Genomic DNA, 17,412 nt, shown 5'->3' with positions numbered 1-17,412 from the left:
ATTTATATTTTCAAAAATCTATAAATTTTACTAAAATAAAGAACTAAGAAGACATCTTATTATTTTGATTGTTAAAACAATTTTATTTTTAAATATATTATTACAATATAAATTCACATAAAGAGTTACTTTCGGTATTAAAAATCCTACTTGTTTATGGTTCACGTTAACAAAAAGGAGAAATAAATAAAATAAAAATTATGGAATTACTAACGTATATTTACAAATAACATTTTAGTGGACTGGGATCTCTTCACGTCTTTAAATTAAAATAATGCAACATTTACATTTAACTTTAAATTAAATATATATAATTAAAATATAACACATGTATTTTAACTTAAGCAACATACCTATTTAGTTTCATAAATATTATTTGTATAGGTATATAATAATAACAAACTACTCAATGAAGAAATATAACTATCAAAGATGAATGAATTGAAATAAAGTAAAATTAAACAAACTAAATAGATATCATTCCGCTCTTAAAATATATTGGTCAGAGTAATTACACTCAGAACCAGTACCATGATCGGCGCCGACAACTTCCCGGCATCGCTTCTCAAACTGCTCCATATATAGCTTCTATGATTGTCAGCCCAAGTTGTTACTGCCTTGGCTTTGATCAATGCCGCTTTCGCGCTCGCCACAGCTTTTTCACCACATTCTGAACATGACGAGAGCCAGGTGTCGTACTGTTGAAAAAATTTTATAAACAAATTAATTTTGAACTACGCGGGGCATGTTTTGTGCAAGTGAGTGTTATAAACACAAATGCAACCTTTATCACGTTACGGTCATATAACTATGGCAAGCCAAATAGGTCATCCTGAATTTTGCACCAGGAGCTCGTAACAGGCTATAAATGAACTCGTTTAAGAGCCGCTTGTATCTTAATGATCGAATATTGAATTCAAACGCAGAACTTGTGTTTTTTTTTTTAAATTGGTTACCCTATTACATGCGATCATAGTACTGCTGTATTATGCACTAAAAACAATTCATGATTAATATATCCTTATTTATAAAAGACTATACTCAGTGTTGCTGTGCTCTAGTTTAAGCTGAGAGTGAGTCGGTATTATTACTTGTGAGATAATATTTTAAATACAATGATTTGCAACAAGCGGACGGTGTAAGGGATGTATTTATTTTTTAAATTGATTCTTCCACAGACTTGCACACATGCCTTTTTGATTTCACTTTTATATTGTATATTATAATCTTTTATAACTCCGTCTCTATGTTTATTGGTTTTTTAACATTAATTAAATATTTAAAAAAAAAAATGTTTACTATATAATCGTAATTACTGACACACGTTTACGATTTTGTAATGTACATAGCTGTGAAAATACCGATGATGCTTAAGATAAGTAAGGTGTTTGAATATGATAACTCGTGTAGGAATGATTTATATTTCTTATAATGAATATCTGTATGCACAAATAACCAGATGGCCCATTCACGGTCTTCCTCTCTGATATAAATAAAAATACAGAAATACTCGTACCCACAATAAACTATCAAGATTACGTATCAAATACTATAACTAACAGAGTATTATTTTCAACCCAGTGTTGCCTGCATAATAAATTTACTTAAAATATTTTATTGGCAAAATTTTGTAGTAATTGTTCTACTTCCATACCTAAATCGATAGCGCAAAAAATGCTTTTTTTCAAACAATTTGACTTTTCAAAATTTCAAAGAACTGCCCAAACTTAAACCAATGTTAAAGAGAAATCACTACTGGTTTCTTCTATTCTTCTCTATAGAAGCAAAACGCACGACAATGTTGCCACAATTAACACACAATTTTGCAAAGGTTAGTTTAATTAAGAGTGTTTATATTTACACCAACAATAACGCCTATGTTTATAACGCATGTTATATTAATATCAATTATTATTTTTACGACTCGGTGCAAAATTACATTGACCTTGTTGAATGAACCAATGTCACTTCAGCGGCTTGGCGATTGTTCAAATTTGCATTATGCATCATGTTTACAATAATCATCACCCATTTTCCTAATATTTCATCAGGCAACATAATATTTTTTTGGATAAATCCGAAAAAGAAATGAGATAAGTAACATATTATATGTATGTAAGCGCCGGTGCTAAGTATTAATGCTGATTACACTTGACGGTACTTGGTACTTGGTGGGCTTGCATACACCTTTAAAACAAACCTTTTAAAAATTGTTAAATATAAAATTGCACGTTTCATTATTTGTATTGTACCTAACGTTATTATTTTTTGCCTAAAATATTTTTATGATTATATTCTAATTGATAAATACGATAAGTTTTCTTTTCTTATCTTATAGCCCTCTTAATATTCGTCTCGCACTTGACTTTGTTGAGGCTATTAATATCAGTGTAAAAATCTTTAGAATGCCGAAAACACGACGACGTTCCTCGCAATGTAACTCTTTAAAGTTTGCAAAACATTCAACAAAATGTATATTCGATTGATGAAATAAAAATGAAATGTGAATTCAATTTAATTTCAAACGAAAAACTTAATACAAAACAACCACTTTGATTCTGTGAACAAAACTTTGCTGGCAAAATTCCAATCAGCTCACTAATATTTTTTTCCGCTTATGATTCAACTATTTCGCTAATTATATAGGTCATGATCGCTTACCGCATCTATTTTCGTAGGATATGACGATGATATTCAAAAATAAAAACTTTATTTTTATAGTAAATCAATACATTGCAATATACAATACAGTACTTGGTGGTATGGCTTTGTGCTAGCCCGTCTGGATATGTACCATACACTCATCAGATATTCTACCGTTTAAACAGCAGTACCCAGTAATGTTGTATTCTGGTTTGAAGGCTGAGTGAGCCAGTATAATTACAGGCACAAGAGACATGACATCTTAGTTCCCAAGGTTGGTAGCACATTGGCTATGTAAGGAATGGTTAATATTTCTCACAGAGCTATTGTCTATGGGCGGTGGTGACCACTTACCATCAGGTGGCCCATTGCTGGTCCGCCTGATTATGTCATTACATAGAGCCAACTTGTGTACGTGAATTTTGTTTTTGAAAGTTAATCGTGTTAAATATTACGCAGTTGGAAAAAATTGCCCTCTCCTTTTGAAGGGAAGGCTTGGAAAATTTCCACCACACTGATATCTGGTTTGAATCTGCGAATACACAGACGATAGATCATAGGAAACATTTCTTTTAACTCGAGATGAATTATAAACACAAATTAAACATATGAAATATCATAAGTTTATTGCGTGCCCGCCAGCTTGTATCCGTGATCTTCTTTTAAAATTAATATAAACATTTTTTTGCAATCGGTTCCTACAATAGACAAATACAATACATACAGAATCTAATAATATACTTTATTAAATTTAAGTCCTAAGTTCTTAGAATCGTTTTCCATTACGACTATAAAATAATCTTTAGTAGTTTCTCCGTTCTCTAACCTACGTGTATCAAGAATATAAGTCCATTTTGTTCATAAATATATAAATATTCAATAACTTAACTACAGCGCCATCTATTGCCAGTGCTATGAACTTTAACCATACCTGTTCCGCCAGCGTCTACAGAGCTGTACAGCGCTGTGCAGCATGCGTTGCAATTGGAAGATAAATTTGGTTTTACGTTATTATATAAGAATTATTTTATTTGAGATAAAACACCAACAAGACAATAATTTGTTTTTTGTGTTTCATGCCGAAGGTGTTTCGAATATCAATAAAAAATAACGATTCAAAAGTTCTTGTAAAAGCCTATGAATACGGAATATCTACTTCTGTAAAAACAACCCAAACAATTCGTTGCTAATGGCGGTGTAAATAAAACCACCATTAGCAACGAATTCTTAATAAACGATCCCGTGGAAACGGAACTTCTGCATTTAGATGCATAACAATAAACATTTGTTACTGAATAATGCTTGTGCTAACTAATAGTAACAATCGGAATATATAATCTAATTCGTAAAGTATAATACTAACCTTTTTAAAAGGTGTACTTGACCTTCATCATATAGGCAAAAGTTAAGAATCCAATTAATCATTAATTCTAATTTACCGAGCGTTAATTGAGTGACTTCATAAATAACCATTCGTTGCAAGAAAATGATCACATTATGACAAATGTATTTTAGCTACAAATATTCTTTGTATTAAGATACTAAATTAAAAAGTTTAATTATATTTTCAATTATTCAAATATATATGCAATTAATACATGCGATAGAGATTCAGATTCAACTACAATTTAATTATTAGCTATTATTATTTATTTTCGTGTTTGTGTTGACATTATAAACAAACTAATGCTCAATTTAGAAAGAGAAATATTGTAAACTTTAAATGCATATCTTGATAGGAAGTATCGGGTACAAATGTTTATTTATTTAGTTCAATCACACAATCCTTTTTTTATAACATATGTTGGCAAATGATCCACGTGATGGCTAGAGTATTATACACACTGGTAACACCGTAAGAAATTTTAACCTTTCCATATTCGCCAATGCACCGCGACCTTGGGAATTAAGATGTTATATCTTTGTCTGTTGTTACAATTGCTCATGCTTCAAACCGGAATGCTAATTGTTGCTGTCTATCAGTCAAATATACGATGAATTTGTGGTACCTTTTGTTTTACCAACTAATTATACTTAGTTATAAAATAAATAACCATTGTTATAATATTCGTTTCTTATTCCAAATTGTCTTTTTAAATACTTGGGAAATGCTGCTAGCATTTTTGCCAGATGGTCATTACTTGTACAGTAGCTTATTTTAAATTTGTATATAATGAAGGCATAATGTAAAGAACTATCGTCAAATATTAGTAATTTGAAGAATATAAATTCCAAAGCATAAGTTATACCTTCAAGCATTCATATAATTAAAAAAAAAAGAGATATTTTTCAAGTTTTTTATTTTTCAACGAATTTAGGGTCTGAGATTAGGTGTGTGGTAGGGATTAGGTGTGGCATAAGGTACCGTTCCCTACAATAACCTTCAACACACTGGTATACCGCCGTAGCATCTATTATACCCTATTAAAAAATTGGATTCCTGATTATCACATGCTCTATATAATACCTAACTTACCCTACATTAACCTTCTCTAATTGCTCGCCATTTCGACCTAAATGACTGTCCGTCAAACAACTCAAGTCTGAGCATACATTCATTAACGTACTTGTTTGGAAAACCGTTTCAATGGGATCGCTAATGGTAGAAAACATTCGTTAGCCTTTATTTAATACAGGATTAATTGTTCTCAATACATGCTTTCGGCCTTAACCTACATATTAGTGGTTATATTTTTATTAGTTGTACCACTTAAGCTAGTCCTTGGAACCTCTGTTGATTTATCTTTAATATTAATTGACATTATATTCTTTTCAAATTTAAAGTGAGAGTTAAAAAAATTTAGTCGATGTTCTTACGTTTTCGTTCGTCGTTCGTACGATTCAACCTTTTTATTGTTAATCAAAAATCAACCATCGTTTCGTAAATAAACATTTACCTCGGACCCGAGAAGAACCGGCGAAAGAAACGAAGCGGGTTTTTTTTTAATTGTCATATTTTACAATTATTGTTTTCATGCAATAACAAAATATATATTTTCGTTATTAAAAAGAGCCTGGAGGCGATCATCTCATTCAACAACTAAGAACTTATTAGTTTTGTATCCATTATCCCATCGAAATCCTTAGCACATTAAATTATACTTTTTTTTTTTAATATGATGATACTTTATTCTTTGTAAGAGACCACTTAAACAAAACCGATATAACTAGGTAAATTATTTATTCTGTAGCCTGATTTAATACATTTTTACTTTCTTTGTGCATAGAAAACTATAACGTGACTTAGAGTTTGCATTAATCTGATTGTGGCTTGTTTGAATGAATAAATCGATATCACCTATTATTAAGATACCACTTAGTTCTTAACTGGATATGTGTCAGTACTACAATGTATTAAAGAGTATTTTGTTGGTGATCTAATAAATAAATAAAAATATTTTGATGTGAACCATCTATTTCATTTTATTAACGGAACTCTATGATGTTTATGATTTAACTCCATATTTATTTATTGGATTTCTTTACTTATATTTTCTTTTCAACAGTCGTTAATTTTTTAAAATGAGAATACTAAAAAAAAAATAGACACGTCATTTAGCTGATTTAAGAATCATCCATTGTCCTTTATAAAAAAAAAAAAGCATGTCAGACTTTTGCGTTGGTGATTATGTTAATAGGTGTATAAAAACGTCTATATTGAATTGACACGAGATTTAAACACGGCCAAGTTCCAAAGAGAGATATAGAGAGAAGTTGAATTCCTATTTTGCTATCGATTCCGACGGATACTACTGACTACTACTACAACTTTGAGTTTATAAAAACACAGAAATAAATTATACTGTCATTGAACCACTGCTGGGTTCAGACTCGCCTTTTGAGGAGAAGGTTTGAAGGTCATACCATCATACTTCTCCAATAGTTGATATATGTATATGGAGATTTGTTGACTGTCTATTTGGTTTATGGCTAGATATAAGGCCGACGAACACTGGGTTTAAACCACAAGTCAGGCTGATAGAAAGTTATCTATAATATAAAATGTTATTCTCAATAACAGCCCGGAGTATGGAAATTAGAATCCCATTCCTTAAAAAGCACCTGATGCTGTTGGTTCTGCGTATGAACCATTTCTCTCCGGTCAAATTGTTCCATCAATTATAAGAGTGAGGGATTAGACTGTGCACCTATGTTTGCGCACAAACTTGTACACTAGAATTATGATTATATATCATGCGTCGATGGCTAGTCTCATTTGAGATTAACCGACGTGGCAGAAATCGGTTAGAACGACACTATATATGGAAATTATCATCCAACATCCATTTCACCTTACAATGATTTTCTTCACTACTGAACTCAAGATTTTTTTTTATAAACGCTACATTTAAGTACATGAAAATTCAGTTGTACTTGCCAGGGTTTGTACCTATATCTGCGATCAACATTCATGTTTGAAATAATATAGCTCTATATTAATCTTATTAATAAAACAAATATTTTAATAATCTTACTTTGTTGAAATCTTCTTGAGTGTGTAGAGCAGAGGCAACAGTAGAAAGAACTGAATCCAGTGAAGGATAACTTTAAAAAAAGAACATAAAAAGATTATTGTAGTCATTGGGTCAAATGAAAATAATAATAAGTATTTAAAAAATACATTTAAGTGTCGCAATAAATCCATTAGTAATAAGAAATAATAAAAATATATATTTTTTAGAATTTGAACTTCTTCAGGTAGCTCAACGTTAATAAAGATTCATGGGAATACGTATATTTCAAATGGAAGAAAAATCTAATTAAATTTATACTTACATTGATTTCCATAGAGAAATATTTGATTGTAGTCCTTCCAAAACGACATGGACGTGACTATAGTTAGAGAGAACACTTGACAGTGGAACTGTAAGATCTTGAGTCTTTATTGGGCTGTTTTCAACAAGCATTGAAACCAGGTAACTGAAAATTTAATACTTTTATAAACAAAATATATTTTGTGAAAATATTAGATTAAATTATATATTATGAAGTGACCTTAACTGACAAAAAACTAGGCAAGTGCGAACTGATGTTACAAAAATCAAACGGTTTTCGGTTTTTCCGTTTATGATGAACAAAGTCATCTTATAGGAGTTCTGTTTTCTGTGTTTATCTAGAATATTATCATTAACGTATTTTATCATACAAACACGAATATTAATATTTACCTGTTAAGTTTAGTTTCGTCTGAAGTGCAACCCAAAACATCACCAATAATCCAAATCTCATTTGCTACATTGTTTTTAGTCATTCTGTTCCATAGGAAGTCGTAATCATCACCGTCACCTAAACGGAGGCCTGTACAGTATGCAACTGGTCTTAGACTAGGGTCAATCCTGCAAAGAAAATATTAGCAATCGTTCAAATGATTTCGTTAATATTTTTAAGAATATTTTTAGTTCAATTATAAAATACTTTACTCGAGTCAATTTAAATTTACTACTAATTTAGTCATGTATTTAAGGACTTTGAGGGGACGATATAATAGTTTATGTTACTAGTATAGACTTTGATTAAGATTTTGCAATGTTGTCTGTAAGTGAGAAGCAGGCACGTCAAAAAAAAAAGTAAATCAAATCACCAAATGCAAGTAACACTTGTCTCTATAAATATGAAATAAAAAAAAATCAAAATAATCCGGTACAACTTCCTTTTTATATTTAAAAATGTTAAAAATGAATAAATTTCTTAGACATACCATTTACCGTTATTTTTGAAATCTTGGAACATCGCTCGTGCGTTATCTATGCATCCCTTATGTCCTAATTGACAAGCAAATTCTAACACCTGCATTCTGTTCCTAGTAGTGACGAAATCGTCTGTAGTCCTAACTTCGTAGCCCAGATGATTTATAATATTTTCCATCAAATGCAAAGCAAACTCCTAAAAGTTGATCAAAATATTAAAATCATTACAATACTGCCTAATTTAACACTCTTTTAATACATTAACTGATGAAGGTTCACTACTAGTTCACCTGAGCTGGTTGAGTATGGTTATACATAATAAAGATTTATAAGAATAAAATTAATCTTAGTGAGAAGATTAATTTTATGAAGTTAACGTTCTTAGATTATTAATGGAAGAATTGAACAAAATTATACTAACATCAACAAGAGCCAAGGTATCCGAACCGATATAATGATTCCTCAATTTTTTCAAACCACGGATTGCTGCACTCCACACCGCATATTCAGTTTCATTTTCCAAGAAATGTAATACATTATTGAGAAGTTCGAATTGTACTTCATCAGCAAACAATAACGCAAAAAGATCGTTAACAATCTGCAATGAAGGTATTAGAACTTTATAAATAAACGTAGAACAACAATGAGGATAAATGTACAGTTTACTGTGACATATTAAAGTTTAGTAATAACATAATGATTATAATAGTGATCGTGACGCAAAATACAGGGCTCGACTTGCACCAACTTATTTGGTATGATCGCTTATCAACGTATGATGTAAATGTATATGTAATTTTTATGTTAAGTGCCTTTTAATATAATTTAATAAATTGAATTGACGAGTTTATAGATTACCTTAGCGCGGTTAATATAATGGATTTCTTCCCGTTTACTTCCTTTCAAATGTTCAGATATATGGGACCAAGTGTGACTGTCATAGTTGACTCTGTACAAACCTTGAAAAACAATAAAGTAATTAATTATTCAATTTAGTTGTAATTATATTACAATTTTGCCAAGAATTTTAGATATTTAATTATATACTTATAGTATAGTCTGTATTAAGATTCTTTATTTATTCTCACTCATGTATAATACATTTTTATATATAAAATACAAAATATATAAAATATATTTAAAAATATAAAATACAAAATATATAAAATATATTTAAAAATATAAAATACAGAGGCCAACCAGTGGTGGGAACAGGGTCCAAGCCACCGGTGGTCAGGGCCCCAGAGAGAGGAACTTCGGCACTATAAGTGCTGTATCCACATCCCACATGTCGACAACCTCGTGAGCTAAGTCAAGATATTTTATTTGCTTATCCTTCTCAGCCTTCACGAGATTCTCGTCATGAGGGATGGTGACGTCAACAATTATCGCGCGGCGCTCTGACCGATCTATCACCACTATATCAGGCTTGTTGGCAGTATGATATGACCATTCTCGAGATCTGGGTCGGGCACATACCTGTAGTATGGTACCTCTGATACCACAAGACCGTATCGAAGTGCAAGTTGTTGATGGATAATCTTGGCCACTTGATTATGTCTGTGCAAATACTCTCCGTTAGCAAGACGAGAACAACCGGAAATAATATGTCTAAGGGATTCGCCCGGAGTGTGACACGCCCGACATATGCCATCCCTCACAATATACTTCCGGTAATTGTTCGTCATGATAACTTCGTCCATAATTGCACAGACAAAACCTTCGGTTTCACCGAATAGGTTGCCGAACCGTAGCCAAGTTACGGACGCCATAAAGTCCACATCGGGTCCATAAAGGGCCCGATAGAAGCGTCCGTGTAACTCCTTGCTCTTCCATACCCCCTTGCGGTTCTCAGTACTTACTACAAGTTTGCGCCAGTTCTCTTTGCCTAAGGAGAGCGGAGTTAGCCCCTTGTCCATTAACTACATCTCGGTGCATATCCAAGTCAGTGTGGAGAAAATACTCCCTGAGTTTGTATACCTCACGGTTATGTAGGGTCTTGGCATTTAAAAAGCTACGGCCACCACATCTCCGTGGGATATACAATGTCATTACCGAAGACCGAGGATGATGCATCCGATATGCAGTCAGCAGGACACGGACTCTCCTATCCAAGGCGTCTAGTTCTTTTTGAGTCCACTTGAGTATGCCGAAAGAGTACATCAAGACCGGCATGACCCAACCATTGAAGGCGCGAACCTTATTGCCACCCGACAAAAGACTTTTGAGTACTTTTTCAGACGACCAAAGAAACGCTCCTGCAGTGATTGTTTCATGTCGGTCATAATCTTTTATTAATATTATTATTACCAGTTTCTTGAATATTGAAGATCGGCCAACTATGATTTTCTTTTATTTCTTTAATTGGTAATACATAAGTTTTGCTATCCATGATAAATGCTGGTTTTGTATTTCCGAAATTGAAGTCAATGTCGAGCGTGTAAGTGATCGGTATTTTGTAAATTTCATCAGACGAATGCGATGGATCGATGTAAAAACGTTTCTAGAAATAAGATATTAATAAGATATAAAAAATTATAAATATAATATTTGTTCTTTTTTTAGAACACACAAATGAATGAATTTTTTACCCAATGGGGAAACATCAAAATCAGTAAATCTACTATAATATACGTACTATGAAAACAAAATAAAAACGACAAATTTAACACTTTTTATTACACCTTGTGACCTTGATCTGTGTGAGTCTAAATAAAGAAATATTTGAAAGTAATTTTCAACATCTTCAAAATATCTGTTGAAGTTAAAAAAGGGCTGATATACTAATGTAATGACCGTTGGCAATACAATAATACAACCGAGCTGATCCGACCTTCTTATAGTCTTTTTAACTCTTATTTTACAAAGCTAGAAACAATATAGTCCATTAATTTTACCTGAGTTAAGGTAATCGATGAATCATCATGGTTGACTTCGACATTTAAAATTGGGTGTCCGGCTTGTGTGATCCAAGAACTCATAACACTCGTAATATCAAATCCGGAGTAGTTGGACATCGAGTTGAAATTATTGACACCCTCAGTAAGAGACGAGTAAAGCTTTTCCGGGTAACCGGATTGAAATTTACTGAAAATAAAACAATAATTGGATGTTATACGAATTTAAGGTTTCGATAACCAATCAGTAGCGTTGCCCAATCACAGCGACTACTTTGTAATAGTTGAACCCAGCTAGATAACTGCAGACACTCTGGCTTGAGCATTCAACCAGGATACAATCATAAAGTATAACAATATATTACAAGCAACGAAAGTTATTACTGTGTTAAATTCGATTGACCTAAGATCCCTACACGATAATGGTGATAATTAATTTTCCGATTCTAGTCACGGTAGCTAATCTTAAGGGAGACTATTCCATTGCGCAAAATAAGGTGTTCAGGCATGTGGATACAACACTGGTTAACTTTTTATTCTCTCACTCTCTCAATGCGATGCGATGACACAGATTTTTTATTGGTTCGACGAAAATACGTGCTTTCCAATTTAAAATCGTTTCAATATATTCATCACAGCACCGACATACACTTATAATCAAAGGTCATCATTATGATTTATTTATTAATATTTATAGAGAGGAAGAAAGGGATTTGCTACCTGATGATAAATAGTAACCTTGTAATGTCATTTCAAGTATTATAAATACCGTGCTAACCAACTGAAACCCAATTATTAATATAATCTAGACACTTAATTATCTATGAAATTTTGAATGCACCAATAAACAGTTGCATGAAAAAATGGCAGAGAACTCACTTTCCTGATAAATACGCATTAAGACCAAACTTAAATGCCTCGTCTCCTATTAAATGATGCATCATTCTAATCACAGAACCCGCCTTTTGATATGTGATAGTGCCAAAGTGGCCGCTAATTTCCGCTGGTGAATTGACATTGTTGTTAGTAATTGCTGGAGAATCGGGTGTACTGTCTGCATCATAAGCGGAATACACTGAACCAATAACGAGCATATCTCCTGATCCAACGTCTGGTTCTATCTGTAAAATAAAAGCTAGATATATTTTCAGGCATGCAGACATAGCTGAATATTCATTTGCTTAGTTTGTATTTATAATCGAATTAATTATGAAAAACATTGTGACGTAATTGAAAACATTTTGGGACATGCTTCCTTTGCAACTGTGGTGTAATCAACTTCCAATTGTTCTTCTCAAAAGGATACCATTGCTCATCAATAGACTATTTATAGGCCTTTTTTGAGTTCTTTCGTGTAATTGATTTTTGCGAAAAAAACTACAATATTGTATTTGCAAAAACTAAATATACAATTACCATAGAGGTTATGTAGTCTTGGAAGTAATTAGCGAAACCTTCGTTCAACCAGGTGTTACTCCACCAGTGGCAGGTTACTAGATTACCAAACCACATGTGTGCCGTTTCATGAGCTATTATCTGTGCAATTCTGTATTTAAAATATGGTGTCGATTCTTCAGGTAAATATAATAATAAAGCTTCCCTGAAAATATCATAACAATTTTAGAAACAAACTTTCACAACATTTATATTCGTAGATTTATCATACAAGTTAAAATAAAATAAAGTTCATTGAAAAAAAAAATTAAGTTAAAGTAAAACAAATAAAATAAACATGATTAATGTACAAATATCGTAGCGTGAATTGATCTTAAGCATGTATCTCCGAATTTTTGGTCTGGGTGCAAAATAAACGATCTCGTCTGTTACCATAGGAGGTAACAAGACGGACAATAAATCATACTTACAACGATTTTAACCAAAAAACGTATTATATTGTACCTAGTATCTTATTCGTCTGACCTAAGAAACCAAAATAAATATGCTACTCTTAAAAATATATCTACTTTAAATAATATCATATATTTATTATTTAAGTGTTTGTTGCCAAGTTAACTCAGTACATTAGCCTATCGTCATTAAATTTGATATGGATACAGATGAGACAAAGACTTGTAAGTTATATAAATTACGAGAAATTAAATTTGCTGCAGAGTAACACTTACAACTAGTCTGACATCAATTGATAGATTCTGATAATAGTCATAGGTGTTTTAAGATAAGTCAGGTCAGGATTGAAAAAAACCTAGTAGTTAAAAAGCTATTATCGAACAGGAAAATTATGATGTTATAAAAAGAAAAATATATGCACTAAAACATTAAGAAGCCAGTCGAGTAAGATCTTAAAAATATAACCCTACAATCTGATCGAACACCATCCAGACCATCGTATGAATACAGAGACCCCGATCTAAGATCAAAAAACAGAAGAACAAAAAAAGACACACAATTTGTAGTTCTAAAATAAAGATTATGGCAGAAATTAAATAATGCAGGCATTAAACAACCAAACTCAAAATAATAGAGAGATATGTACATAAAAGCCACAACGCTTAAATAAAAAAAGTAATAGTTGCCAAAAAATACCTGTATTTGACAAGGCCCCAATTTTCCATAGCACCAGCTCTAAAATCAGGTAATGCAACGTGATCGAGTTTCAAATTGCTACTCGTAGTATAATAATCAATTCCATAAAAGTCACCAAGCGCCTTTACTACTCTTTGACCGAAATCAAATGCATATTCACTCTGATTCTTAGCATCTGGTCTACTGTATACTCCAAATTCATTGCTCCCAACTGTGATTGAAGCACCAGCTTCAAATTCTGATACTAGAAAAGCCACTAGATACGTAGACATTTTTGGCGTTGGATAAAATGTTTCACGGACATAACCGTTTGACCTAAAAATATACAATTTAATTATAAATCACTTTTTTTATTTATGTTTATTTCTCCCTCCAACGACATTTGCATCCATATCTTTCTGATTTTTCGTATTGAATTTTTTATTTATAATATTACATACAGTGTTACTGCGCTTTGCAGCTTCGTGTTGGTTAAAGTTGGTTTGTAATTTTGTGGTCTGTCAATGATTAGGGTAAACTCTGCCTTCAGTTCTGGCTCGTCGAAGCATGGAAACACTTTTCTGGCATGAGTAGGTTCCATTTGAGTAGCGCCAAGCCATCTGTAAACAGTAGGTAAAAAAAAAAATATTAATAGAGAATTTGGAATATTTTTAGATATTGGAGTTATATATAGGCGGACGGGCAAATGATGGTAAGTAAACACCACCTCCCAAGTATACATTTATGCTGTAAGAAATGTTAATCATTCCCGACATCGCCAAACCGCCACCAACCTTAGGAACTAAATGTTATGTCCCTTGTGCCTGTAGTTACATTGGCACAGTCGCATTTCAAACCGAAACACAATAATACTAAGTATTGCTGTTGGTGGAATATCTGATACTTATCAGAGGGTGGTACCTACCCAGAAGGGCTTGCACACCAACAAGTAGTGTATTTTTTGTTTAGAATGTACAAAAAATCCTTTGGAATAAAGCAGGTATGTTATGGATGCTCACGAAAAAAACGATTACAAAAACTAACTCTCAGTATAATCTTACTTGTACCTAAATCACTAACTACCATTACATATTAATATTAAGGTACCAGATTTTATGGTACATATTTCGTATTAATATTTCAATACAGATAAAAAACGATCTCTACTCGATTCATTGATTCTAGAAGTATATTTTAAATGTGTTGATTAGGCCTTTCTTTTTTTTGACTTTATGACTAGAGTTCACACTAATGAATCTAGTGCACATCACACTTCTTCCTCATTTATCAAATTATGAAAGGTACTTTAGGATATATGCTCGAACATATGAACATACATTCATAACCTGTTGAAATCAACCTCCTTTTGGCTTCATTATAGGCAGGTAAGAATATATTAAAAAGAAAAAAAAACAGAATGAAACTTATCACAAATTAACCTTGTAATTGATTGCATCTTGTGTTTCTGAGTCAATAAATATTGAGGATAAATTTATCCAATCCTCAATTTACCTAATCCTGTGTTTTTCCTTAAGTCATCGAGTACTTTATATTTTATCTTAAACTTGATGTGTCAATATCGATAACGAGATCCTAAGACAGACTTTGATGGAAGATTTCATAAGAATTTATCTCTAAGAGTTTAGTTAAAATGACTATCATTTTATCGGAACATTTATCGTTATACGACTTCTAGTGCAAATTATCTATAGCGAAATATATTATGTAATATACCATCTCTAATATAATATTATAAGAAACACGAATTTCTAATTTTAATAAATCGAGAATAGTGATATTTAAATTCGCCGGTAAATTTGACCTTAATCTTTCGTCACATTATATTACTTTTCCTACAAACAATTTAATTTCTGTATTCATATTTTCTTTAACAGCTTATCCAGACTAAAGTCTAAATATAATAATTTCAGCTCTTAGAAACTCAACGGTGCCTAACATTTGAACTAATGCACTTAAAACTCTATGCACAGACTTGGTAATATCTTAAAACAGTCACATAAAAAAAAGTGTTGCTCCCTGGAAAAGACTAGGCAATTCAAAAATACTAGAAGGGTACACCAAAAGTCAGGAGGACACTTCGGATAAATCTGTGGGTATTTGAAAGTTTAAAAATAGTATTAAAAAAAACAATAACTTACTTTTTAACGCCATTCTCGATGTAATAATTTTTATAAAAGCCATTCAAGTCCGATCTAATTGTACCTTGGTATGTTATTTTCAAGACATATTCAACTCCAGATGAAATTTCGTTTTGTAAATTAATGTGTGCAAATGTGTAATTATCCTCAAATTGAAGAGGATTGTCTGCATGAAGGCTGACGGTATTAGAACCACTTGTTAAAGATATATTTGAAGCGCTAAATGTTAGATCTTCCGAATGAAGTTTTATTTTATTTATATTCGATCCAGGTACAAATGTTATGGTGACTTCTCCATCAAACGTAAATGCTGACTTATCACCAGTATCAAAATATGGTGTTATGGATATAGTATACGTTGAAGGTACAATGGTTGTATTCAACCTGTAGTTCGTATCCGAATAAACGGATTTTATGCCAGCGCACATAAATGCCAATAGTATTATTTGCCGCAACATATCTAAAAAAAAATTAAAAGATAGAAACCAGAATCTTCTTAAATATATGTACGTTATACTTTTACTATAAAATCAAACGATGAAACGAATTTTGACACCATTAAAAGAAAAAATGTATGACGACCGAATGACTAGTTATACGAATTTTACTAAAATAATCCATAAATAGCCCAATATTTATTAGTAATTATATAATTGTTTTTAAACACACAAGTTGAGCACTAAAGTAACAATGTTATTATTCAATGTTCAATTTATAAAATTAAGTTATCAAAAGACGAATGTAATTTAACTAAAATTACAAAATTTATAATTTAATTGATTGAAATTTACATTACACGCAATGCATTGCTCAAATGCAATATAATATACAACGCTAATGACTCTAATGGCTTCGGTACCATTGTTAGTGTCTTTTTAAAAATATATATATTTAAAATGCAAGAAAATAATAACTAACCTGTTGTCTTCACTACGGCAATTTATTTAACAAACTGCACAGTCTTTAGTCTTGCTGTACGATAAGAATCATCTCGAGATTTACCTTACCATTACTATACTTTGATAATATATTTTAGAACGAGTATCTCTTAAGCAAATACAGTAAGCGAGGAAAATATTATTGCTATTTTAACTTTCTAGGAATAAATTGTACTCTCACTCATCCAGAATTACAGGAGAGGAAAGGCTGTAGCAATAACTCCTCATCCTTAAATGGGAGGATGCGTAGTCCCTTGCTGCAGGCCTGGCAATAGTGGAAGCAAGTCGCCACCTTAGTTGCTGGGTTAACAAACAAAACGTAGGTACAGCACAATACGCGCTTAGGCTTACCAGCCATGGTTATGTTGGTAAGTTCCTGCACCAAATATAAAATTTGATGATGGCTCCTGCCACGGTTGTGGCGTGCCAGAGGATGGAGGGCATATTAAGGTGGCAGATCCTAACGGTAATATCCAAAATTGACATGTGGCGCCATGATAAAGCAGATACACTAGTTTTTAGTATGTAGTTTGCAAATAATCCAGGAGCCCCTCATACGCAGCCA

At 32.1% G+C, this 17,412-nt stretch overlaps 1 protein-coding gene across 3 annotated transcripts; it reads right to left on the bottom strand.

The window, feature by feature from the left end:
• Positions 1 to 197: 197 nt before the first annotated feature.
• LOC113392202 (membrane alanyl aminopeptidase-like) lies at positions 198 to 16,947 on the bottom strand. 3 transcript variants are annotated; one of them, XM_026628496.2, is made up of 15 exons: positions 16,828 to 16,947; positions 15,910 to 16,369; positions 14,212 to 14,370; positions 13,772 to 14,086; positions 12,644 to 12,827; positions 12,107 to 12,348; positions 11,228 to 11,417; positions 10,641 to 10,833; positions 9,189 to 9,289; positions 8,752 to 8,928; positions 8,342 to 8,526; positions 7,812 to 7,979; positions 7,420 to 7,563; positions 7,119 to 7,188; positions 198 to 698 (listed from the first exon to the last, which is right to left on the bottom strand). In XM_026628496.2, the coding sequence occupies exons 2-15, from the start codon at positions 16,365 to 16,367 to the stop codon at positions 489 to 491; spliced, it is 2,796 nt and encodes a 931-aa protein (XP_026484281.2). In that variant the 5' UTR covers positions 16,368 to 16,369; positions 16,828 to 16,947; the 3' UTR covers positions 198 to 488. The 3 variants fall into 3 exon arrangements, with proteins under 3 accessions (XP_026484281.2, XP_026484282.2, XP_026484283.2); XM_026628497.2 differs by lacking the exon at positions 16,828 to 16,947 and adding an exon at positions 16,706 to 16,729; XM_026628498.2 differs by lacking the exon at positions 16,828 to 16,947 and adding an exon at positions 16,701 to 16,724.
• Between the last annotated feature and the right edge of the window lie 465 nt (positions 16,948 to 17,412).

This window comes from Vanessa tameamea, chromosome 7 (assembly GCF_037043105.1).
Source record: "Vanessa tameamea isolate UH-Manoa-2023 chromosome 7, ilVanTame1 primary haplotype, whole genome shotgun sequence".
Taxonomy (NCBI): Eukaryota; Metazoa; Arthropoda; class Insecta; order Lepidoptera; family Nymphalidae; genus Vanessa; species Vanessa tameamea.
The sequence above is the reverse complement of the archived record's forward strand: the minus strand, read 5'-3'. Positions and strand labels throughout refer to the sequence as shown.

What these genes read in the sequence shown, in the direction of transcription:
- LOC113392202 (XM_026628496.2), bottom strand. Translation starts at nt 16,367, where the DNA reads ATGTTGCGGCAAATAATACTATTGGCATTTATGTGCGCTGGCATAAAA. An exon ending in AAGACTACATAACCTCTATG is followed by an intron (nt 12,349 to 12,643) that starts GTAATTGTATAT and finishes TTTATTTTACAG; the next exon opens with ATAGAACCAGACGTTGGATC. An exon ending in ATACCTTGGCTCTTGTTGAT is followed by an intron (nt 8,527 to 8,751) that starts GTTAGTATAATT and finishes ATCAACTTTTAG; the next exon opens with GAGTTTGCTTTGCATTTGAT.